Source organism: Heterodontus francisci, chromosome 30 (genome assembly GCF_036365525.1).
Source record: "Heterodontus francisci isolate sHetFra1 chromosome 30, sHetFra1.hap1, whole genome shotgun sequence".
Taxonomy (NCBI): Eukaryota; Metazoa; Chordata; class Chondrichthyes; order Heterodontiformes; family Heterodontidae; genus Heterodontus; species Heterodontus francisci.
The window spans coordinates 16,943,997-16,970,780 of NC_090400.1; the positions used below are offsets into that span (position 1 = coordinate 16,943,997).

General features: G+C 45.7%; 1 protein-coding gene across 10 annotated transcripts in view; it reads right to left on the reverse strand.

Annotated features, from left to right (window-relative positions):
* gtf2ird1 (GTF2I repeat domain containing 1) overlaps positions 1 to 26,784 on the reverse strand; it is a 193,908-nt gene that overhangs the window by 40,266 nt on the left and 126,858 nt on the right. For all 10 annotated transcript variants that reach the window (XM_068010158.1, XM_068010156.1, XM_068010163.1 and 7 more), the window contains 8 exons: positions 24,745 to 24,834; positions 19,847 to 19,897; positions 18,252 to 18,317; positions 17,169 to 17,352; positions 12,599 to 12,657; positions 7,082 to 7,150; positions 3,944 to 4,036; positions 138 to 221 (listed from right to left, as the gene is read on the reverse strand). In XM_068010158.1, coding sequence (XP_067866259.1) covers positions 138 to 221; positions 3,944 to 4,036; positions 7,082 to 7,150; positions 12,599 to 12,657; positions 17,169 to 17,352; positions 18,252 to 18,317; positions 19,847 to 19,897; positions 24,745 to 24,834 — 696 coding nt within the window. The remainder of the gene's footprint in view (positions 1 to 137; positions 222 to 3,943; positions 4,037 to 7,081; positions 7,151 to 12,598; positions 12,658 to 17,168; positions 17,353 to 18,251; positions 18,318 to 19,846; positions 19,898 to 24,744; positions 24,835 to 26,784) is intronic.

Sequence of the window (26,784 nt, forward strand, 5' to 3'; positions counted from 1 at the left end):
TTGCATGAGACAAACTTTTGCCATGGTAACAGGTAACCGACTGAGTACCAGCCACATGATAATAGCATAGATTTTCCTGACTAGATTGCAGCCTTACATCTTAAACATAGAGACCACTGCAGAAAGACTGAAATTACCATATTTGCGATTGAACAAGTCCTGCACTTGCTCCCGTAGGTTGTTGGCAATGTCCACTCTCGTGAGCTTTGCGTCATAGGTTTCTGCAAAATACAAAATTCCAGATAGAGTTGGACCCCATAGAACACAGAATCCAAGATTATGCATGCCCACAAGGGACAAGCATCTAACTTTTACAGAAGTCACCTTACAAGATGCTAGAACATATTTCACACTGAATACAGGGATGTGTATCATCTGGTCTGAACTGGGAACATGGGATTACTGGTTTGTGCACCACCCCAGACTGAATGGTTATAGGCCTACTGCACTGGATTTTGATAATAGTTGGTAGGAGCCTAATGTTTCATTGTTCTTGCAGGCTGTTCACTTCAGAGATAGCGTGCAGTAGTTGCCACTGGCCACAAGCACGAGTACTGGAGTGAAGGGCAATTCAAACTACCGTCATCAGTATCCTAGAGACTAGAAAAACCTTCACTTCAAGTATATTTCTTGATAATGGATGGAGTTTTATTCTCAAAGAAACAAGGCTCCACGATTCTCTGCAATCATGTTACGTGGCTAGTTTTCAATAAGTTTATTACCTGCCTGACTGGATGCCCACCATCATCCAGCATTCTGTGACGGAAACCACACCTGCCTAATGGAAACATATTAATTACAGCATATGGTACACTATATGAATGTTTATTGGACATTGAACATAACTTGTTTAAAAAGGACCACAGAGCAGTTGCTGAAAACATGGCTGCACATGAGACAACTGTCTCTCAGAATGCGAGAGAGACAACGGGAGTGCTCCCCGATTCAATTTGCCAGATGGGTTTTGTCAATGGTGATGATCAAAAGACATTGACAATCATTGTCTGCAACAGCCAGCACTCCACCATCCCACTAAGTGTGTCTAGTTAGCTTTGAAGAATCAATAACCCTCGCAGGTGATGCTGTGTCAAACAAAGATCTAGTCACATGACTAACCTGCTGGCCAACCGGGGAATTGATTGGATTGTGCATCACAGAAAGTTTTGAGACAGACTGCAATTTTGAAGACCAAAGAGGAGCAATTTCTCTCTCTTTCTCACAAAGTTCCAGGCACCCATGCAAGAAACTTAAGCCCCCGCAACCTTCTGGTACCAGCGAAACAAGTCTGAAAGTGTGCACTGGGCCCAGAGAACTGCAAGTCTTAACTTCAATTAAAGACTTCACAGCAAAACCAAAAACGGAAACTGAATTCCATCTATGACTTCAAACCTTCCCTCTGTATCTATTTGTGTGTGTGTTTATCGCGTATGCATGCTAGCATGGTTGCATCATATATTTTGAACTGAGGTAGAGTGTTACGGTTAATAAACTTACACCTTTCTTGCTCAAACCTAAGAAAGCCTGTATGATTGATTTGTTTACAATTACAATTAGAGAGGAGTGAGCAAGGACTCACTGAGGTGAAGCTAAAACACTGTTTCAAAGTTAAACCCTGTTATGGCCAAGCCAGGAAAGGGGCCAGAAGGGAGCCTGAGACCCCTTCCTCACCTGGTCGTAACAATTCGTTTCAGGCATCCAGCTCCTGAGTACTTAATGACTTCATACAATGGGCTGCACTGGGAAATTTCAGGCTGCATGTGAATTTCACTCAAATCCCAAGAATGTAACATCCCCCCAAAGCACTCTCCTCCTCCGGCATTCCTGAGTCAAACACCATTTGCACAGCCCATTGGAGCATCAGTGGATTCCTCCACCGTGTCACCCAAGCAATGGTAAAATATTATTTGATTGAAAATGAAATTAAACGTCCTGTGCTAAATGACACACAGTTACGAGTTGTAGATATGTCACCAACTGACTGGTGTGAACTTGAACTAAACTCAATTTACAGAGGGCTGCACAACCTACCAACTCTCCCCCATTCAGCAGAGATGTGCGTGATTCTGATCTCCCACCCTGCCACGCCGGGTTTGCAATCTCACGCTGTGTGCACTGTCCCATTTCTCCTGCTTTTGAGATTATACTGGGAACTCAATGGAGCTGCAGCTTTCCCAGTATCCAGTGAAAGCTCTCTATCAAACTTCAAGGACCTACATTTGAATAAACTGTGGCGGTTCCCCAGCAGACATTCTATTGGTGCTTTTATAGAGTCATAGCGTTATACAGCACAGAAACAGGCCCTTCGGCCCATTGCGTCTGTGCCGGTCATCAAGCACCTAACTATTCTAATCCCATTTTCCAACACTTGGCCCGTAGCCTTGTATGTTATGGCGTTTCAAGTGCTCATCTAAATACTTCTTAAATGTTGTGAGGGTTCCTGCCTCTACCACCCCTTCAGGCAGTGTGTTCCAGATTCCAACCACCCTCTGGGTGAAAATTTTTTTCCTCAAATCCCCTCTAAACCTCCTGCCCATTACCTTAAATCTATGCCCCCTGGTTATTGACACCTCCGCTAAGGGAAAAAGTTTCTTCCTATCTAACCTATCAATGCCCCTCATAATTTTGTATACCTCAATCATATCTCCCCTCAGTCTTCTCTGCTCTAAGGAAAACAACCCCAGCCTTTTCAGTCTCTCTTAATAGCTGAAATGCACCAGCCCGGGCAACATCCTGGTGAATCTCCACTGCACCCTCTCCAGGGCAATCACACCCTTCCTATAGTGTGGTGACCAGAACTGTACACAGAACTCCAGCTGTGGCCTAACTAGCATTTTATACAGCTCCATCATAACCTCCCTGCTCTTATATTCTATGCCTCGGCTAATAAAGGCAAGTATCCCATATGCCTTCCTAACCACCTTACCTACCTGTGCTGCTGCCTTCAGTGATGTATGGACAAGTACACCAAGGTCCCTCTGACCATCTGTACTTCCTAGGGTCCTACCATCCATTGTATATTCCCTTGCCTTGTTAGTCCTCCCAAAATGCATTACCTCACACTTCTCAGGATTAAATTTCATTTGCCACTGCTCCGCCCATCTTACCAGCCCATCTATATCGTCCTGTAATCCAAGGCTTTCCTCCTCACTATTTACGACACCACTAATTTTCGGGTCATCTGCAAATTTACTGATCATACCTCCTATATTCACGTCTAGATCATTAATGTACACTACAAACAGCAAGGGTCCCAGCACCGATCCCTGCGGTACACCACTGGTCACAGGCTTCCAGTTGCAAAAACAACCCTCGACCATCACCCTGTGCCTCCTGCTACTAAGCCAATTTTGGATCGAATTGCCAAATTGCCCTGGATCCCACGGGCTCTTACCTTTTTAACCAATCTGCCATGCGGGACCTTATCAAAAGCCTTACTGAAGTCCATATAGACTACATCAACTGCTTTACCCTCATTTACACATTTTGTCACCGCCTCAAAAAATTCAATCAAGTTAGTTAGACACGATCTCCCCCTGACAAAGCCATGCTGACTATTCCTGATTAATCCCTCTCCAACTGGAGATTAATCCTGTCCCTCAGAACCTTTTCCAATATTTTCCCTACCACTGATGTCAGACTCACCGGCCCGTAATTACCTGGTTTATCCCTGCTACCCTTCTTAAATAATGGTACCACATTCCCTGTCCTCCAGTCCTCTGGTACCTCTCCTGTGGCCAGAGAGGATTTGAAAATTTGTGTCAGAGGCCCTGCTATCTCCCCCCTTGCCTCACATAACAGCCTGAATACAGTCTCCTTTCAACTAGAAAATCTCAGCCCTCATTTCTGTTGAAGAGCAGAGAGGGAAACGGGTAGAACTCAGCTATCATGTGCACTCAAAGTCAGAGTGGCTATATCAGGTAACCTCAAGATTAGCTTTCCTTACCTGGGATCGTCACTTCAATGATGTTGAGGGAATTGTTTGATTTATTTCCATCTAAATTTGTCAGGTGCTTGACTGTTGTTTTATCTGGTGTTTCTAGCATAATAAAGAAAAACTGACATTAGATGTGAAGGTAAGATTGTGCCACTGGTGAATTATTAAGACTCCTCTTCCCCTCCCCCAACAAACTCACACTTCCTTCTGTCCCCATGAGGTCACATCCTTTTCTTACTCCATCACTTATGTTGGATTTTATGATGCATTTAAGGGGAAGGTAGATAAGTACATGAAAGAGAAAGAAATAGAAAGATACACTGATAGTGTGAGATCATGAGGGGCAGGAGGAGGCTTGTATGGAGTGCAAACACTGGCCTAGACCAGTTGGGCCGAATGGCCTGTTCCTGTGCTGCACATTCTGTGTCTTAGGGGTCTGTTAACGGTACTATCATCCGACCACCTCGTCTCTGCAGCAGGATAATAGACCCATGAAAATCGGGAGCTCTGATTCTTTGACCAGTTTTAGCAGAGTAACTGCTGCAAGCCTAGTCACAGATGCTGGTCTTCAAGATGCGGAGTTAAAACGGCAAAAAGCAGCTCATCTGATTGCCTGAATTTCACATACCTCACTGAGCACAATCTGGAGCCTGTTACCAGCGTAATTCTCAGAACAGGTGTCAGCTGACAACCAAAAAGTTCTCAATGCTTTAAAAAACCATTGCATACAACTTTTGGCAGTTTCCTCTGTATTATTCTGTTTTGTGAAAAACAAAGTGTTTATTATGGCCATGTGCATAACAGTAATTTTAAAAGATCTTCCAATATATATTGCACATTGAGTGTGTTCCATTTCATGAAGTGGTTTAATCCATTTGCAGCTGCTAAAGTGGTTTAGTCAACTGAACCTTTGAAGGAGCTGAGCTGGTCTGGCAGCATCTTGTTAATTGGTTGTTAGTGAACTTCTGCTCATCTCTGCAGCTGTGTCCGACAGATTTCCTGCAGGAATGGGGCACTTTGTTGCTTTTAGCTGCCTTGAGTAGAACAGCAAGAGATTTCAATTACAGTAAATTGGTTTTATTTCAACGCATAAAAAATTGGCAGCTACATTTAATTGGCCTAAAGGGGATGGCTTTCTGGCTGTGGTTACAAGCTGTGTCATGGATATAAATAGTTCATTCATAAACTCAAGGGTAATGGGAGCGAGTTTCTGGCAGGCATTGAGTCAAGGGGGTCCATTTTTTTTCTATATAAAGAAATGTACAGTGGGAATGATTACTTGCTGAAATCTTAATTGAGGTTTTCCATTAAATTATGTATAGAACAACAGATATTTGGGAGTGAATTACTGGCTGGAATCAAATCAAGGGGTTCAGATCGCATCAAAATGACAAACAGGAACAGAAAATAATCAAATGAGCTAATAGAATGTTGGCCTTTATGCCTAGAGGAATAGAATACAAGGGGGTAAAAGTGATGCTTCAGCGAGACAAAGCCCTGTGTTACGACCAGGTGAGAAAGGGGTCTAGGGGTCCCTCTCAGCCTTCACCTGGTCTTACCATAACAGGGATAAATTTTAAATACACCGTGTTTTTAATCCTTGTTCACTGCTTTCCAATTATAAGGCAAAGAAACCAGCACAAACAGGTTGTCTTCGGTTTAAAGAAGAAAAGCTGAAATTTACTAAGCAAACTCTAATTCGGTTAATGCCTACGGATACACGACACGCCCCACACTAGCATACATACATGATACATGCAAATAGAGACAGAAAAGAGAAGAAAAATAAAGTGGAAAGGTTTGAGACAATATCTGAAGAGTTATTGTTATGGTTCTTCAAGCTCACTGTAGAGTCCTTGATTGTAGGTAGATCTTGCTTTTTGTTGGGGTCCCGTATTCTTCTTAAACCTTGTTCGCTGTAGGAGACTTTTCACTCTTGGGGTTCATGTGTCTTCAGTAGATTCAGAGGCTTGTGAGAAAGAGATGGGAGCAAACAGGAGAGAGATCTTCTCAGTCCAGGAGCAAACAGCTTTCTTCTTTCTGTTTGTACAAATTCAAAAAACTCAAGTTGCCCAGCAGGCAAGTCATATGATCAGCTGGTTTGACAATGTCCGTTTGTGTATTTGGCCATCTTAGCTGTCAACCTGGAATGCGAGCTCCCCCACCTTCAACCTCTGGTGATCACAAGTCCATTGTGGGTTGCATGTGTCAGAGAATGGCCGATTTGTCCGTCCAAACACTGTCTGCTAATATGCAAATGTCTTTTCCAGCCAAGGCTGATCTGTTTAAAAAGTAATTTCTTCACTCCAGCAACACTTTAAAATCAATGTTCACGACAAAATGAATGTGCCTCATTCTTGGCAGGTGGGGACCTAGCATAACACCTGGTTAGATCGCACTCGTCGAGTACTGTGAGCAGTACACCTTAACATGAATATATTGGCCTTGGAGGGAGTGCAGAGTAGATTTCCTGGAATGATAGCTGGACTCCAAGGGTTAAATTACAATGAGAGATTACACAAACCAGGCTTGTGTTCCCTGGAATTTAGAAGGTTAAGAGAGGAATTTACTCAAAATGTTCAAGCTATTAAGGGGAATTGATTGGGTAGATAGAGAGAAACGGTTTCTGTTGTTAGGGATTCAAGGACTAGGGGGTATAGTCTAAACATTAGAACCAGACCTTTCAGGAGTGAAATTAGAGAACACTTCTACACACAAAAGGCAATTGTTGCTAGATCAATTGTTAATTTTAAAACTAAGAATAACAGATTTTTGTTAACCAAAGGTTTTAAGGAATATGTAGCAATGGCAGGTATATGGAGTTAGGTCTTAGATCAGCCATGATCTGCTTCAAACCTATTACATTTCTAACCTTTTGCCAGTTCTGATGAAGGGTCACTGAAAAGTTAACTCTGCTTCTCTCTCCACAGATGCTGCCAGATCTGCTGAGTTTTTCCAGCACTTTCTGTTTTTATTTCAAATTTTCAGCATCTGCAGCAAGTTGCCTTTATTTAATGATCTCATTGAATGTTGGAACAAGTTTGAGGGGCGAAATGGCCTACTCCTATGTTCCTCGATGATTTAAAAATAGATGGATACCAAGAGGGTTATTCTGCTTGTCCAACTATGAAACTGCATCACACTAACCTGCCTGGATCTGCCTTTTCAGCTGTGTTGTTTCGTCTTTCAGACAGTCACGGGACTCTTGTGTTGCCACTGGAATAAATACAATGATAATAATAATCTGAAATCCTTCTCCCAAAGTCCATTTGCTTCAACTATCATTCCTACCTTTTCCATTTCGAGTGACACAGCAATACTAGGCAAACAAGAGTGTTTTTCCACTCTGCTATTCCATCTCGAATTTCTTAGCTACAGCACCACATATACAGCATTCTTCGATATTTCCTTGACCTCAGAATAGCACTCAACCCAATATCTCTACCCATGTTGGGTTGCTCACCATCTATCCTCGAAGTCTGCCCCACTGAAATTAAAAGACACTTGTGCAAGGACTCTGGTCAAGCTGGGAGAAGACTGAGCCAGATCATTCACTCCATTCATGACTTCAATAAAGGAGCTCATCAACCAATCTGTTCAGGCTGTTCGGGTTTCTCTTATCGATCAAATCAATCTTGCGCATCAAGTTTAGGGTAATAGATATAATGAAACTAACTGCAGCCTCTTTCAGCCTTGCCCACCCCTTCACTCCATTCTCTTCCATTCTGCTTGATGCCCATTTCATTCTTTGATCCATGAAGCATTTTTGGAGCACTGCATGGAAGCAAGCTGTTTCTAAGGAACACTCCTGTTATATATCAGAAGATCCCCAAGTCTCTTGTGCCACATCACCAGGTCCCCTATCTGTAGAATAAGGTTTGGCTGAGAGTATATTAAAAGGCTGAAGTGCAACTGAAGAATGCCACTGAAAAGCACAATCTGAAACAGTGTGCGTCATCACAAGAACCCTGATATCATGTTACGACTAGACTATCTGTGCTTGTGCTATGTATTGTTTAGTGACTGCTACATCTCACAGCAGAGAATCATTGGCCAGGATTTTCCTGCAGGCTTCGGGACCCCCAATGTCAGGACTACATGGGAGACCGAGCCCACACTTGCCAGGAGTGAGACTGACTCAATAATCTTCCTGGCGACAGCCTCTGCACTCGCAGTCTTTAGGCGGGCTCCAGATTCTACTGGCCCAATCAGAACCGGCAGCTCTAGAGCCCTGGCAGCCTCACCAGGAGAGGTGGGTTGCAAGTGTGCCTCATTTCAGCTTTGTCCCCTCTCGGTTACTCTGCCCTCCCAAATCCCTACCCCAAGCCGATGGTACTCCCTGCCCTTTCTACTTTCCAGCTGCCATCTGAGGCTCACCTCCCTCTTAGTTACCAGCAACAATGTCAATTTCCCCATCCTACTCTTTCACCCACCTTCCTGCCCAGCTAGAGGCTAATCTTTCCCACCTCACTCACCAATCCCGGTGCTGACTCTATGGATTCTTCCAGCAGATCAGCTCTCACTGCCGCTCTCCACATCTCCCCACACAATGTCTGTTCACCTGCAAACAAGACCCCTCCCACCCATGAGCTTATTGTGGATGATCACATCGACATTGTAGTCTTGACAGAAATCTGGCTGCATGCTGGCAACACCTTTCCCCTAAATGAAGCCTCCTGGCCTGGCTATACCTTCTATTACTTTCCCCCTCAAGACCGTCGCAGTGGCAGTGTGGCTCCCATCACCAAATCACACCTTGGTCTGTCCCCTCACTCCTCTAACATCTTCCCCTCCTTTCAGTATCTCACCTTGTTCCATCATCTCACATGGCATCGCTACCCCGATCATGCCAATCACAGTTAAGACCATCTCTGATCACTTCCTTGTATTGCTCTCCACCCACAGCCCCCTTCTCCCTTCCAACTCTACTTCCTTCTGTGTCTGCCCTGGGAAAATCTCTCCCAATTCACTTCCAACTGCACTTTCAAATGCCAACTGTCCAGCCTTTGGCCCTCTGTTCACCACAATGTTTCTGCAGCTACTGACCTGCTCAATCACACCCTCATCGCCACCTTTGATGTTCTAATCCCCACTGCAACCATTACTCTCTCTCTCACCCTGGTCATTCCCCTGGTAAGATCCTCAACTTTGATCCCGCAAGTCCAATGGATGCTGATTTGAACATCTATGGCAGACAACTGGTTTAGCCTTTTACCACCAGATCTGGCTGGACCACATAAAACACTACCGGGTCCTGCTTTCATCTGCCAAAACTGCTCACGATTCCAATATGATCCTGGAATGCAAAGATAGCCCCCAGCTTCTTTTCACTGTTACAGTCTTCTTAAACCCCTCTTTCTTGCCTCTTCCACCTTCAATAAGATTTGCAAGGAGCTCATGGACTTCTTTGTCACTAAAATTGAGACCATCCAATCAGCTGCCTCTGCCACTTCCCTCCCTTCCCCTAGCCCAAACTTCTCCCAAGGTTCTGACTTGCTCTAGCCTTGAACTTGCATGGTTCTCTAGTTTCTCTCCAATCTCCCATCATAAAAGAAAAATTTGCATTTATATAGTGTCTTTTATGACCTCAGGACATCCCAATGTGCTTCATTATACCTTCTCCAAGCTAATCTTATTCACCAGACCCATCTCCTGCTCTGTCCACCCTATTCCCACCCAAATTCCCACTCCAAAAGACTTGCAGGTTGATAGGTAAATTGGCCATTGTAAATTGCCCCTAGTGTAGGTAGGTGGTAGGAGAATGGTGGGGATGTGGTAGAGAATATGGGGGTAGTGTAGGGTTAGTATAAATGGGTGGTTGTTGGTCGGCACAGACTCGGTGGGCCGAAGGGCCTGTTTCAGTGCTGTATCTCTAAATAAATAAAAAATAAATAAATGCAACCATTGAATTTTCCTCCTGGCCCCGTTAGTGGGTACTGTGAGCGTGTTCCCTTTCCCCAGTTACTGCCTCCCCTCCCCTCCATCACACCTCTTCTCAAAAATACACTTTCGACTCCTCCGTCCTTAGAAACTAGCATCACATCTCCAACCTTCCTTTCCTCTCCAAAGTCCTTGAATGTGTTGTCACCTCCCAAATCAGTGCCCATCTTTCCTGCAAATCTATGTTTGAATCCCTCCAATCAGGTTTCCGCCCCTGCCACGTTACTGAAATGGCTATCAGTCAGAAATGACATTCTATGCGACTGTCACAAGGTAAACTTTCCCTCCTCGTCTTTCTTGACCTGTCTGCAACCTTTTACACGGTTGACTACACCATCCTCCTCCAACACCTCTCCACTGTCGTCCAGCTGGATGGGACTGCTCGCACCCGGTTCCATTCTTATCTAATCGTAGCCAGAGAATCACTGCAATGGCTTCTCTTCCCACTCCCACACTGTTACTTTTGGTGTACCCCAAGGATCTATTTTTGGCCCCCTCCTATTTCTCATCCACTTGCTGCCCCTTGGCGACATATTCCAAGACATTAATTATCACATGTACGCTGATGACACCCAGCTCTCCCTCACCACCACCTCTCTTGACCCCTCCACTGTCTCAGATTGGTCACTCTGCTTGCCCAACAGCCAGTACTGGATGAGCAGGAATTTCTTCCAATTAAATATTGAGAAGATGGAAGTCATTGTCTTCAAACCCCTCCACAAACTCTGCTCCCGAGCCACCGACTCAATTTCTCTCCCTGGCAACTATCGGAGGCTGAACCAGACTGTTTGCAACCTTGATGTTGTATTTGACCCCAAGATGAGCTTCCGACCCCATATCCTCTCCATCACTAAGACCGCCTCTGTAGCAATGCCCGACTGCACCGCTGCCTCAGCTCAGCCTTCATCCTTCACTATTCCATTGCTTTCCCAGCCAAACGCCTAGCTTCCACCCTCCAAAAACTTAACCTCATCTAAAACTCTGCTGCCCGCATCCGAACTCACACCAAGTCCCGTTCATCCATCACCCCTGTGCTCGTTGACCTCCGTTGTTTCCTGGTCTGGCAATACCTCAATTTTAAAATCTCCATCCTTGTTTTCGAATCCCCCATGCCTTCAGCCCCATCTTTCTCTGTACCGTTCTCTAATACTGACCTCTTGCACATCCCTGATTTTAATCGCTCCACCATTGGTGGCCATGCCTTCGGTTCCCAAGGCCTTAAGCTTTGGAATTCCCTCCGTAAACCTCTCCAGTCCTTCCCTCCTTTAAGGTGCAGCTTAAAACCTACCCCATTGTCCAAGCTTTTGGGCAGCTGCCCTGAAATCTCCTAATGTAGCTCATTGTCAAATTTTGTTTGCTAACATTCCTGTGAAGTGCCTTGAGGCTTATCACAATGAAACAGCTTTATAAATACAAATGGTTGTTTTTCATATTGTTACACAAGCCACACCACCATCCAGTGGTAGATGCAAGAATAGCAGGTACTGGGCATACAGTATTAACACCTCAAGGATTTTTTATACGACACAGATGTGATTTTATGAATGTCTTCATATTATTTGAAATGATGAATAATTAGGTTGTCACTACATTTCTAACCTCTCTCTCTCTCAATCCAATATTCAGATCTGAAAAATTGTTGCAGATTTCTACATCAAGATTAGACAATCATCAATTCTGGACATTTATCATTCAATGTAAAAAAAAAAGCTATGAAGAGAAATCACATTCATGCACATTACAGTACTGGACTTGGATTCAGGACATATGTTTGAATCTCTTGCCAGTCAAGTAGGCAGGAACAGCTTGTGCTCCGGCTGTTTTGTAGAATGGCCATAAAAAGGGAGAGGCAGCAAATGAGAGGAAAAAAAAAGAAAAGATAAAAATGTACTATTTGAAATCTGAACATTCAGAATTTAAAGGAATATCACAGCTCTGACCAAACATTCACACATGGGGCTAATTCCATTCGAGGATATGCCTGAAAAGATTTCACAGCATGCAGTGATCTGCAGCCCTGACAAACTATGCTACGGACTACCACAATAGCAGATTCACCCACATAATTCCCCTGTCATAGCTAGTTTGTGATCTCAACTCTTTATGGTGGAGATCCTTTCAAACGCCAGGGGAGGCAGGGAAGGGTTCACCTTGGGCTGCCTGAGTGTAGGCCCAGGCAGTCAGCTGCACAACAAGGCACAAGGATGTGGGGGTGGAGCTTTAGCCTCACTTCTCAGCTGCAGAGATGCCTGGCATTGGAGATGAGGGAAATAGACAAGAAAGTAGCTTTTTACACATTTTAAACTGAGAGAGAGATCATATAATCCACCAGGATGAGTGCTAGAATCTGTGTTGATACTTATTTTAAATTCTCATTGTATTGGATGTGGGTGTTGCTGACAAGGCCTCCATTCTTAGTTTCCCCGACTTTGATAAAACTGAGTGGCTCCACTTCAGAGGGAGGTTAGGAGCCAATCATGTTGCTATGGGACTGGAGTCACATATAGGCCAGAACTGGGCAAGGATGGCCGGTTTCTTCCACAAAAGGAGATGAATGAACCTGTTGGATTTTTACAATTCCAATAGCTTCATGGTCACTTTTACTGATATCAGATTTTTATTTCCAGGGTTTTTTTTTTAAAAAAAGCTGAATTCAAATTCTCCGACTGCCATTATGGGATCTGATGTTTCTATGATGTGTGATACAGTAGTCTACTTTCTTACCTATTGTATTCTTTCTCTCCTTACACGATTCTTGATCTTCTTCAAGTAGCAGTTGTGGCCTGTAGGCATAATATTAGCATATTAAATGGGGAATTTAATGTTCATTAAATAAAAAATATCCTGTTCTTTTTAAAATAAAAGCAAAGCATTAAGAGAAGAAATCCCCCTGGCAACAGGCCCTAAATCAGGAGACCGACCTTAAAATGATAACATGGTGAATCTATTTTCCACAGCCGCGTGGGTTGTCACTGCACTTCCTGTCAGTAGTGCATGATGGGAAGGAAGCCATTACTGTGGACAGTTAGTGTTTGAAGTCACATTCAGAATCCTTGTTCCCATATAAAAGCGGATGTTCATCTCACGAGCAGGAAATTAGAGCAAGTTCGAGGACTATATCCACAAAAATACAAGGGCCATTAGACTTAGCTAAATCCTTCCTCACTGGCATGAAAAGGAAGGCAACATACAGGGAGAAGGAGCATGAGAGAGTGCAGACACGATGGGCCGAATGGCCTCCTTCTGCACTGTAACGATTCTGTGACTCTCTTTTTTATCCCCTTCCTCTTTCCTTCTCTCTGTACCTTCTTCAGGCTGCATTATTATCTGCTTATGAAGGGAAATTGCTTGAAACACTGGGCTGAATTTTGAGGCCCTGATGGGATCGCACATAGATTCGGGCAGGCGCTGAATTTTGCACCGCCGGCCGGTGTCAGTTCTCTGTCTCAACCCCGCCCCCGGGACATTTTCCTGGAGGCAGGATGGTGGGGCAGCAGGGCTACCCACCTGCAAGTGACTGATAGCTAATACAACTGATTAAAGGCGGACTGGGATTTTCCAGCCAGGCTCCAGGACCCTGGAGGTGCTGGGGAACAGTGTAGATGCCTGGAGGTGGCCTCCTGGTGCAGACTGGGGGGAGGGGGGGAGAAAGTGTTCCAGGCGGCCTTAGAGGCTCTCACTGCCTGCCTGGCTCCAGCCTCTGTGGAGAGGATCCGCCTCCTCCTGCCCCCCCCCCACCCACCCCCGCAAATGGTGGCCTGGCTGCTTGATTTTTTTATTTTAAAAATGTGGGAGAGAGGCACCTCCATCTTGGGGCTCCCTCTCCCTCACTCACCCATCATGGCATCCTGCTACTGCTCCTGAACTGGAGAGCCTCCTATTGGCCTTCCAGCTTAGAGAGCCCGCCCACCAACCTTAATTGGATGATAAGCTCACCCTCTGGCCATTGATTGGCCAATTTGGGGAATATCAAAGGTTTGGTAACCATTGCCCACACAGTGCAGGCATCTGACCCCCATTTCAGCCTCACGGCGGGGTCCTGAAGCCTGTGGGGAAAATCCTGCCCATTAACTCAATGCCTCTCTTGGCATCCTCCAAAGGGCTCATTACAAGCAACAAATCTATTTGCCAACCCACTCTCTGGTTGACCTACTTGTCCAGTGCACCTGCTGACCAACTCACCCTCCCACTGTTGACATTGGGGACGCTGCTGTCATCACCCCTCTACGCATCTCCCTCCAGAATGTTTGTTCACTTGTGAACAAGGCCCTTGCCATCCATGAACTTATCACGGATGATTGCATCGACACCATGACCTTAACGGAAACTTGGCTGAGGGATGATGACACGTTTCCCCTTAATGAAGCCTCCCCGCCTGGTTACATCTTCCACCACTTGCCCCACCAAGACCATCGCAGTGGCAGCGTGGCACTTATCACGACATCACACGGCCTGATCTCCTACTCCTCTGGCACTTTCTTCTCCTTTGAGCATCTCACCTTGTTCCACCGCTCTCCCCTCTCATCCAAAATTATCATTCTCTACTGCCCTCCCAAGTATGATAAAAAGTTTCTCACCAAGATATCTTCACTGTTTTCTTCCCTTAGCCTCTGCACCGAATGATTTCTCATTCTTGATGATTTCAATCTCCATCTCAATTCATCATGTTCTCTCACTTCTGTGTTCACTGCCCTCTTATCCTCCCTAAATCTCTGCCTCCATGTTAACTCCCCAACCCATATCCACCTCCTTGACCTTGCCATGTCACATGGTCTTGCTAGTCCTATTGTATCAATCAGATCAGGCCATCGCTGATTATTCCTTGTATCACTCTCCACCCACAACCCCCTTTCACGCCCTAACCCCACCTCCCTCTATATCTGCCCGAGGAAAAACTATCCCGAATTCACTTACGAACTGCACTTTCAAAATCCCAACTGTCAAGTTGGCCCTCTGTTTTCCACAACATTTCTGCAGCTACTGATTTGCTCAACCCCACCCTCACCTTCGATGCCCTAGTCCCCATTAAAATCAATACACTCTCTCACCCTGGCCATTCCCCCTGGTCTGGTCCTCATCTCCACTCCCCAGGTCCAAGGGACACAGACTTGAAAGGATATGGTGGTTTAGCTATCCACCATAAATGGCTGGGCCACATACAGCAATATCGGTCCTACTCTCCTCTGCTAAAAATGCTCACTATTCCAGGATCATCCTGGAATGCAAAGATAACTTTTCTCCACTGCAAACAGTCTTCTTAAACCCATCTCCAATGTCTCCTCCATCCTCACCTCCAACAGTAAGTGCAAGGAGCTCATGGACTTGTCACTAAGATCGAGACCATCCAATCAGCTGCCTCTGCTGCGTCCGTCTCATCCACTGGGCCAAACTTCCTCTAATGCTCCCCCCGCCCTATCCCTGACCCCGCATCTTTCTCTGGTTTCTCTTCAAACCTCCCCTCATGCCCTCTCCGAGCTCATCTTGTTCATGAGACCCACCTCCTGCTCCCTCAATCCTATTCCCACTAAACTGCTGACCACCTAACATCCCCTCCTAGTCCCCATGTTAACCGATATTGTTAATAGTTTTCTCTCTCTCTTCAGATGTTGTCCCTCTCTCCTTTAAATCTGCTGCCATCACCTCCTCCCCCCAAAAAAATCCCTTGACCTCACCATCCTTGATAACTACCACCATCTTCAACCTCCCTTTTCTCTCCAAGTCTTTGAACGTGCTGTTACCTCCCAAATCCATGCCCATCTTTCCCAGAACTCCATGTTTTGGTGTCCCCTAAGGATCTATCTTTGTCCCCTCCTATTTCTCACCTGCATGCTCCCCCTCAGCCACATCATCCAAAAGCAGTGTTGGTTTTCACATGTATGCTGATGACACCCAGCTCTACCTCACCACCACCTCTCTCAGCTCTTCGACAGTTGCTAAATTATCAGGCTGCTTATCCAACATCCAGTACTGGATGAGCAGAAATCTCTTCTAATTAAATATTGGCAAGTCTGAAGCCTGTGTTTTCAGTCCCCGGTCCAAACTCTGTTCCCTAGCTACCGATCTATCCCTCTCCCTGGCAACAGTCTGAGACTAAACAAGTCTGTTCGCAACCTTGGTGTCACATTTGATCCCAAGATGAACTCTGACTACATATTTGTGCCATCACTAAGACCTCCAATTTCCAGCTCCGTAACATTACCCGATTTCGCCCCTGTCTCAGCTCATCTGTTGCTGAAACCCTCATTCATGCCTTTGCTACCTCCAGACTTGAATTTTCCAACACATTCCTGGCTGGTCTCCCACATTCTATCCTTTGTAAACTTGAGGTAATCTGAAACACTGCTGCCTGTGTCTTAACTCACACCAAGTCCCGTTCACCCATCACCCCTGTGCTCACTGACCTACACTGGCTCCCGGTCTTGATTTTAAAATTGCCATCCTTGTTTTCAAATCCCTCCGTGGCCTTTGTTGTACGATTGCCTTTAAGAGTGGTATCCCTTTAACAATTAGTATGCTAATGAGACAAGTACCAGGATGCAGTCATGTGACTGCAAGCCTGAATCACACTGCAACTGTAACACCCAGAGTAAGATTCCGTAAATAGTTTGCTCTGTACTGTATATAATAGTTAGCTGTAATAAACCTGTTTGAGATCTTCAACCAACTGGACTCCACGCATCTCATTTATGTTGCGTCAGACAACGTAAAAAGAACTCATTACAGCCTTGTCTTTTCCTATCGCTGTAATTTCCTCCAGCCCCACAACTCTCCGAGATATCTGCGCTCCTCTAATTCCGGCCTCTTGAGCATCCCACATTTTGATCGCTCCACCATTGGTGACTGTGTCTTTAGCTGCTAAGGCCCCAAGCTCTGGAATTCCCTCCCTAACCCTCTCCGCCTCTCTACTTCAATTTCCTCCTTTAAGACACTCCTTAAAACCGAACTCTTCGACCAAGCTTTTAGTCATCTGACCTAATATCAGCTTATGTGACTCCCTGTCAAATTTTTTGATGATCCACCTGTGAAGGGCCTTGGGATGTTATATTAAGTTAAAGGTGCTATATAAATATGTTTGGGGTTGTTCCCACATCAGCTGTGCCTGACTGATGAGTGTTTCCAGCACTTTTGTTTTTTATGTGTCAGATTTGCAGCTCTTGAGCATGTTGTTCTCTTGTTTCCCCTAAGTTAGTGAGGTTGAGGGTGGGGATGGGGGAAGGAGAATTATTGTTATCTCAAGACTTGCTCCAGGGTCATCAACTCATTAATTATTTGCCTTGATTCTGAGGATTCTTACCTTTTGATGATGAACTGAATGGCCTCACTCGCTTCTAAAATCTTCTCAAGTTTTGTAATTCCAAAGCAATTGGGTCTCCTGAATGGGATACCCTCCGGCAAACCATCCACAAACAATTCTTCAGGATGGGACTGGAATTTCAAATATGGGATCTTCACTGGATCGGAGAATCCCGTCGCTTCACCTGAAACCCAAATGACAGTTATAACAGCATCAATACAGTAAATTAGTCCAAATCTTACAGAAGTGTTTACAAGTGTCTTGCAGAGCACACCGGAGAGCAGATTGCAGCCGGAAACATTCCACAGGCTGGTACACCGGAGAGATTACAGCCAGAAACACATCCACAGGTTTGATTTGCTGTTAGCTGGAGTTGCAAATTTACTTTGTAAAGGAGAGAACGTCTTATCTGCATTTTGTGATGTCACAAAACAACAGTCTCAGATCGCTCTCTGCTGGTGTCGCTCCCTGGTGGCCCCTGCCCCCGCTCCCTGGCGGCCCCACGTGCTGGCGTTGCCCCCGGCGCCGCTCCCTGGTGACGCATGTCTCTTGGCATCAATTACTAGGCAATGGTGATGACATTTCAGCCCAAGAACACAGGAAGTGCTCTCACCTACATCTCTCTGGTGCTGGTATTAATGACTTTATTACACTCAGCAGTTAGTGATAAGAACGACAGAGAATTAATCTTTATTTCTCACCATTTCATCCTTCTGAAAAGGAGAAATTAGTTCTGGTCAATTGTCACATAATCCAGAATGGTATATTGTACGCTCATAACCCTCTCTCAGCCACACCTCTTCACTGGAGCTACTGTTTTAAATATACAGGCTCGAGGTGCCCAAACTGACCTAACGTCACAGCAGAATGATTGATTCCAAGTGCATCATACATTAGTTTTGCCCACCATCCTCAGTCCTGACCTCAGTGCAGCAGAAAGTCAATGTGTTATGTTGAGGGAGAGGAAGAAACTCCTATGGTGTAGTCATTCCCAAGCTTTGTGTGATAATGAGGGTCTCAAGCCTCTGATGCAGCTCTATGTGGTTAATGTTACAAAACTATTAACAATTCCTCTTAACTCACCATATTTTCTGTTGAAAAGATTCTCAACCTGTTTCCTCAGTTGTATAATCTTTTCATTCCACTCTTCTAGAGAAAAGAAAAGTATTAGAGATGGATCAAAAGAACAGCTGGTAAATATCACAAAACAATATAGAAAGATCCTTTTAACTATTGAGAATCCATTACTAAGCGAGGAGAGAACGTGACCTCAAGATTCTTCAGTGGCAGTTAGATAATACCATATAACAGATAGCTACCAGTCTGCCCTGTTACCCTCTCACTGACCCACTCACTGCCCCATTACTTCTCCCAGTTTCTTTGAACAGATAATTAATCCAAAACCTACGGTGTCAGCCTTGGCTCAACGGTCGCATTCTCAATTCTGAGTCAGAAGGTTGTGGGGTCAAAACCCACGAAGACTGGGACACATAATTGAGACTGACACTTAAGCAAAGTACTGAAGGAGTGCTGCACTGTCAGTGGTGGCATCTTTACAGATGAGACTGATGCCCCATCTGCCCTCTCAGGTGGGCATAAAGGGCCGAATTTTTAAACGGCTGCTGAAGTGAGACGAAAGGCGGACTGGCCGGCAATCTGCTGCCACCAGCCAATGTGCCAGTATGGCCCCACCCAGGCCATGTTTGGGGTGGGGGAACGGCTACCTGCCCATAAGTGGCAAGTAGCCAATTAAGCCCTTTAATGGGGCTATTAAGGTCAGTGTGCAGATGCCGACTGGAATTTTACAGTTGGCCCCTCTGCTATGGCCGAATCCCAGTTGATGAATGGAGGCATCCTCCCAGCAGCAAACCAGGCAGGGTCCAGCGCCTAATCTACCATTTTTAACCCCCTGCCGTGGTCACGATTGTAAGATGGTCACAGCCGAGGCCAAAGACTGTCCTGTGGAGGTGTCCCTGTCCATGATGATGTCCTGGCAGCTGGGGCTTCTTAAAGTTTTCAGAGAGCGCTTCCATCTTGAGGTGCCCTCTCATTCTCCCACCCTACATTGGCAACTCCCACCTCTGACAGTGGGGCTGCCAATCTCCCAGTGCTGGATGGCCTCCTATTGGCCCTCTAGACTTGGGAGCCCGCCCACCCTCCTTAATTGGACAGGACTTCCAAAGGTGGCCACGTAATTGGCTGCCTGCTCAAAAACTCTAGGTCCAGACGCCAGCCTTCCCGACCCGCATTGCCTCCCAATGGCATGATCGAGAGCGACAAACAAAGATTCAGCCCAAATAATCCTGCAGCAATAACAGAGAAGAAAACAGGAGTACCTCCCAATGTCCTGGCCTGTATTTCTCTCTTAAACACCATCATTAAAAACACATTGCCTGGTCATTATCTCATTGCTGTTTGTGGGACCTTCATGTGTGGAGATTAGCTGCTGTGTGATAGCACATCAAAAGCTGTAAACACTTTGGGACACCTTGATATCAGGAAAGGTGTCATATAATGACCAGCTCTTCTTTCTTTCCCAATTCTTCTCCCAACATTTTTGATGTGCTCTCTGCACTAACCTTTCCATATCATAATCACAGGATAGCTCTTCAGAGGACTTTCTACTACCCGCATCTTTTCAGCGTCAATGACAGAAACCACCACAAATTACTACTGACCTTTCACCATATGTTGTTCTTCATGGTTAGAAATATTGTCCTGTGCAGCATCTAAGTTGGAGGAAGGGGAACACATCAGTGTTACAGTTAGTCACAGGCCACCAGTCATATTTTGCAGGATGTTTCAGTGTTATGGAAAAAACTGTAAAAGCTTCTATAGTTATGTATAAAGAAAACGTTTGGCTAAGACAAATGTGGGTCCATTACAGGCAGAATCAGGAGAATTTATAATGGAGAATAGAGAAATGGCAGAGAAGCTAAATTACTACTTTATGTCCGTCTTCATTGAGGACAATATGAGAAATCTGCCAGAATTAGAAATCCAAGGGACTAGGGAGAATGAGAAATTGAAGGAAATTAGTATTAGTAAGAAGGTTGTATTGGAGAAATTAATGCGGCTGAAGGTTTATAAGTCCCCGGACCTGACATTCCACATCCTAGAGTGCTGAAAGAGGTAGCTATGGAGATAATGGATGCATTGGTGATAATCTTCAAAAGTTCTATAGATTCTGGAACAGTTCCTGCAGCTTGGAAGGTAGCAAATGTCACCCCACTATTTAAGAAAGGAGGGAGAGAGAAAACAGACCTGTTAGCCTTTCATCAGTAGTAGGGCAAATGCGAGAATCTATTCGAAAGGATGTGATAAATGAACACTTGGATAATAGGGGAGGTGGTGGCATAGTGGTATTGTCACTGGACCAGTAACCCAGAGACCCAAGGTATTGCTCTGGAGACATGGGTTCAAATCCCACCACAGCAGAAGGCGGAATTTGAATTCAATTAATAAATCTGGAATTAAAAGCTAGTCTAATGATGGCCTTGAAACCATTGTCGATTGTTGTAAAAACCCATCTGGTTCACTAAAGTCCTTTAGGGAAGGAAATCTGCTGTCCTTACCTGGTCTGGCCTACATGTGACTCCAGACCCACAGCAATGTGGTTGACTCTTACATGCCCTCTGAAATGGCCTTGCAAGCCACTCAGTTGTACCTAACCGCTACGAAGTCAATAAGAAAGAAACCGGACGGACCACCCGCATCAACCTAAGCACCGGAAACGACAACGGCAAACCCAGCCCTGTCGACCCTGCAAAGTCCTCCGTACTAACATCTGGGGGCTTGTGCCAAAGTTGGGAGAGCTGTCCCACAGACTAGTCAAGCAACAGCCTGACATAGTCACACTCATGGAATCATACCTGACTGACAATGTCCCAGACACTGCCATCACCATCCCCAGGTATGTCCTGTCCCACCAGCAGGACAGACCCAGCAGAGGTTGCGGCACAGTGGTATACAGTAGGGAGGGAGTTGCCCTGGGGGGAGTCCTAAACATTGATTCCGGACCCCAGGAAGTCTCATGGCATCAGGTCAAACATGGACAAGGTAACCTCCTGATTACCACCTACCGCCCTCCCTCAGCACTCCTCCATGGATGAAGCACTGAGGGTGGCAACGGCACAGAATGTACTCTGGGTGGGGGACTTGAATGTCCATCATCGACACTGGCTCAGTAGCACCTCAACTGACCGAGCCCTAAAGGACATAGCTGCTCGACTGGGTATGTGGTAGGTGTTGAGGGAACCAACAAGAGGGAAAAACATACTCGACCACCGCACAGTCCTTGTGGAGACGAAGTCCCGCCTTCACATTGAGGATACCCTCCATCGTGTTGTGTGGCACTACCACCGTGCTAAATGGGATAGATTTCGAACAGCTCTAGCAAAGCAAAACTGGGCATCCATGAGGCGCTGTGGGACATCAGCAGCAGAATTGTACTCGACCACAATCTGTAACCTCATGGACCGGCATATCCCCCACTCTACCATTACCATAAAGCCAGAAGACAAAGCCTGGTTCAATGAAGAGTGCAGGAGGGCATGCCAGAAGCAGCACCAGGCATACCTCAAAATGATGTATCAACCTGGTGGAGCTACAACACAGGACTATCTGCATGCCAAACTGCATAAGCAGCATGCGATAGACAGAGCAAAGCGATCCCATAACCAATGGATCAGATCTAAGCTCTGCAATCCTGCCACATTCAGCCATGAATGGTGGTGGGCAATTAAACAACTAACTGGAGGAGGTGGCTCCAAAAACATCCCCATCCTCAATGATGGGGGAGCCCAGCACATCAGTGCAAAAGATAAGGCTGAAGCATTTGCAACAAACTTCAGCCAAAAGTGCCAAGTTGATGATCCATCTCTGCCTCCTCCTGAAGTCCCCAGCATCACAGATGCCAGACTTCAGTCAATTCGATTCACTCCACATGATATCAAGAAACGACTGAAGGCACTGGATACTGCAAAGGCTATGGGCCCTGGCAATATTCCGGCAATTGTACTGAACACCTGTGCCCCAGAACTTGCCGCGCCCCTCGCCAAATGTTCCAGTTTGGCTACAACACTGGCATCTACCCTGCAATGTGGAAAAGTGCCCAGGTATGTCCTTTACACAGAAAACAGGACAAGTCCAACCCGGCCAATTACCGCCCCATGAGCCTACTCTCAATCATCAGTAAAGTGATGGAAGGTGTTATCAACAGTGTTATCAAGCGACACTTGCTTCGCAATAACCTGCTCAGTGACGCTCAGTTTGGGTTCTGCCAGGACCGCTCAGCTCCTGACCTCATTACAGCCTTGGTTCAAACATGGACAAAAGAGCTGAACTCAAGAGGTGAGGTGAGAGTGACTGCTCTTGACATCAAGGCAGCATCTGACCGAGTATGACATCGGGGCCCTAGCAAAACTGAGATCAATGGGAATCAGGGGGAAAACCCTCCGCTGGTTAGAGTCATACCTAGCGCAAAGGAAGATGGTTGTGGTTGTTGGAGATCAATCATGAGCTCCAAGACATCACTGCAGGAGTTCCTCAGGGTAGTGTCCTAGGCCCAACCATCTTCAGCTGCTTCATCAATGACCTTCCTTCAATCATAAGGTCAGAAGTGGGGATGTTCGCTGATGATTGCACAATGCTCAGCACCATTCGCTACTCCTCACATACTGAAGCAGTACGTGTAGAAATGCAACAAGACCTGGACAATATCCAGGCTTGGGCTGATAAGTGACAAGTAACATTCGCACCACACAAGTGCCAGGCAATGACCATCTCCAACAAGAGAGAATCTAACCATCTCCCCTTGACATTCAATGGCATTACTACCACTGAATCCCTCACTATCAACATCCTAGGGGTTACCATTGACCAGAAACTGAACTGGAGTAGCCATATAAATACCGTGGCTACAAGAGCAGGTCAGGGCTAGGAATCCTGCGGCGGGTAACTCACCTCCTGACTCCCCAAAGCCTGTCCACCATCTACAAGGCACAAGTCAGGAGTGTGATGGAATACTCTCCACTTGCCTGGATGGGTGCAGCCCCAACAACACTCAAGATGCTTGACACATTCCAGGACAAAGCAGCCCGCTTGATTGGCACCTCATCAACAAACAGTCACTCCCTCCACCACCGACACACAGTGGCAGCAGTGTGTACCATCTACATGCACTGCAGCAACGCACCAAGGCTCCTTAGACAGCCTTCCAAACTCGTGACCTCCACCAACTCGAAGGACAAGGGTAGCAAATGCATGGGAAAACCACCAACTGCAAGTTCCCCTCCCAAGTCACACAACATCCTGACTTGGAACTATATCACTGTTCCTTCACTGTCGCTGGGTCAAAATCCTGGAACTCCCTTCCTAACAGCACTGTGGATGTACCTACCTCCCATGGACTGCAGCGGTTCAAGAAGGCAGCTCACCACCACCTTCTCAAGGGCAATTAGGGATGGGCAATAAATGCTGGCCTGGCCAGCGACGTCCACATCACATGAATGAATAAAAAAAATAATGATCTGATTGGGCATAGTCAATATGGATTTATGAATGGGAAATCATGTTTGATGAATTTTCTACCCCAGAGGGCTGTGGAAGCTCAGTCATTGAGTATGTTTAAAGTAGAGATTGACAGATTTCTAAACACCAATGACATAAAGGGATATGGGGATAATGAAGGGAAAAAGGCATTGAAGTGGATGATCATCCATGATCGTATTGAATGACAGGGCAGGCTCGAAGGGCTGAATGGCCTACTCCTGCTCCTATGTTCCTATAAAACCTTCCCTGATTGAACAATTTGAAGTGTATTTGGCCATTTCCCTTAGCCAATCATTACATGCCTGCACTATTGCCAGGATTATTAGTTAAAAAGTGGCTTGAATAAAGCAGTTAGACAAGATTGCAGTCACTAGACTCAGTTGTCATAACTCAGCTAAGCCACTAAGCAGAGCAGCTCATACTCAGTTCTCATAGGGTCTCAGCTTGGTTCTCATAGGGTCTGCTCTATCATGGAGTATCATTGGCATTGGATACGGAAATATCTATAACCTGTACCTTCTCAGGAAAGTTGAAGGATGGATGGGGATTTGGGGGGGGGGGGCGAGGGAGGGGAAAGAGATACATAGTTTAGGATGGATTAAATTGATAAAATGAAGGGCTTGTTTGGGTATGATGTGACATAATTTTCACATTCCCTGTTAACGTACCACATATTCTATATACATTCACCTCTGACCAGTTCAATAGAGCAGGGTCTTTATTGATGTGGATATGTTCACATTGAGCATATAGTCCCAACAAATGTCACATTAAATACAAGTGCACAGGACTGGTACCCACAGCACATGTTGGCATTGGTTGAGCCCAGCAGTGGTGAGGAGCAGCTTCCTCTGCCGGCCCGAAACTTCTCCGAAAAGGCGCATTTGCCAGATGTGTCCATCAATGGAGCAACCTGATGATGAAATGTCCCAGCATTGGGAAGGAGTTGGGTGGATGGCAGAGACACATTATAATCTGTGGAGAGTTCTGCTGTGTTACAAAGTTACAAGGATAGGTCAGGTACCTGAGGGAGATTCCAGCAACATGTCAAGCTCCTCAGAGGTTGACTTATCGGATAGGTTTTCACTGAGGTCTTCCGAGGCATTGTTTGGATCTGTCAGTAGCAGAAAAATGGGTTACCTAGTGAGAGTAGAAGGGTTGTTCCCGAATGGACGATCCAAGGTTTTATATAATTCTGATCACTGAGCATCTTTTTCTCACAAATATAACACACACACACACACACACGTACACACAGAGCAAAAAATGACCAGTCCCTTGTAATGTCCACTACTGGATCTTTCATTCAGCGCTGTCACTTTAATATCACAACAGCAAAGGTCCCAGTGGCACAGTGGCGCAGTGGTTAGCACCGCAGTCTCACAGCTCCAGGGACCCAGGTTCGATTCCGGGTACTGCCTGTGTGGAGTTTGCAAGTTCTCCCTGTGTCTGCGTGGGTTTTCTCCGGGTGCTCCGGTTTCCTCCCACAAGCCAAAAGACTTGCAGGTTGATAGGTAAATTGGCCATTATAAATTGTCACTAGTATAGGTAGGTGGTAGGGAAATATAGGGACAGGTGGGGATGTTTGGTAGGAATATGGGATTAGTGTAGGATTAGTATAAATGGGTGGTTGATGTTCGGCACAGACTCGGTGGGCCGAAGGGCCTGTTTCAGTGCTGTATCTCTAATCTAAACAATAGCAGATCCAGATGTTGCACATACAGCTCCCTGCAGATTTCTCTCTCCATCAGGCTGCATGAACTGCCCGACGTCCCTATTTCATGTGGTCAGTACTTGGTTTTTAACAAGGGACCTCTCAAAATGCAAAGCATTAATCAGTACAATTGAAATCTGTGAAAATGATATCAGCCTACAAGGAGGGCCTTCTTTCTCCAAGAAAAATGTGCCAAAGCAGAGATATGGCATGAAAATAGAAAAATGATACTGAAAATGTAAAGCAAATGTGGCTTTTAAAAAAAATATATAGATGAAGCGACAAGACTACGGACTGCAGCTGGAACAAGGACAGAAATCTGGCTGTTCATCTCTCGTGGTTGTTTGCGTTTGGGGATAAGATGGCCCTGAGCACAACTAAAGCTTTCAATTCCCTCAGTACATGCTCCACCAACCCTGGAACAAGCACCATGGGGTTGGGGTGGGAGTTTGTGGGGAGAGAGGGTAACTTCACTTTTTAATACTTGCGCAAAGGACAGACAAGAGAGCTCCACAGGACAGAGAACCAGTTGTGACACCTTGGTGCCAGTATTTCCCTGCAGACATCCTCAACTGGTACAGGATGCTGAGCTACAGAGACAACAGCTCCCGCATCCTTGGCATAAGCATGGGGATTTGGCTTTAACATTTGTTGCCCTTATGCTGCTGTTCAGTTACAATCTTATAATGGACAGACAGCTGGTGCATATGTCTGCAACAGAGATCCACATTTGATGAAGTATTTATAGAATCTTCCTGCACAATTGGAGGCCATCCTGCCCGTCATACTTGTGCCAGCTCTCAAAGATCTCCTACTTAGTATTATTCCTTTTCCCCAAATCTTAACAACTGTTTTCTTTTTAAAATATTTATCTCCTCTTTTATTGACTATTCTAGATTCTGATTCCATCAGTGTTTCTGGTCAGCTATTCTATGGTGTCATGCTAGGCCCCCACCTGCCAAGAATGAGGCACATTAATTTAGTCATGAAGGTTGATTTTAAACTGTTACTGGAGTGAAGAAAGGATTTGTTAAACCGATCAACCATGGCTGGAAAAGACATTTGCATATTAACAGACAGTGCTTGGAAGGACAAAGGACCATTCCCTGACACATTCAACCCACAACGGGCTTGTGATCACCAGACGGGATAGAGGGGGATGTAAAAGGGGTGGGGGAGTTGCATTACTGGTTAAGGAGAATATCACAGCTGTACTGCGGGAGGACACCTCAGAGGGGTCATGCAGCGAGGCAATATGGGTGGAGCTCAGTAACAGGAAGGGTGCAGTCACGATGTTGGGGGTTTACTGCAGGCCTCCCAACAGCCAGCGGGAGGTAGAGGAGCAGATAT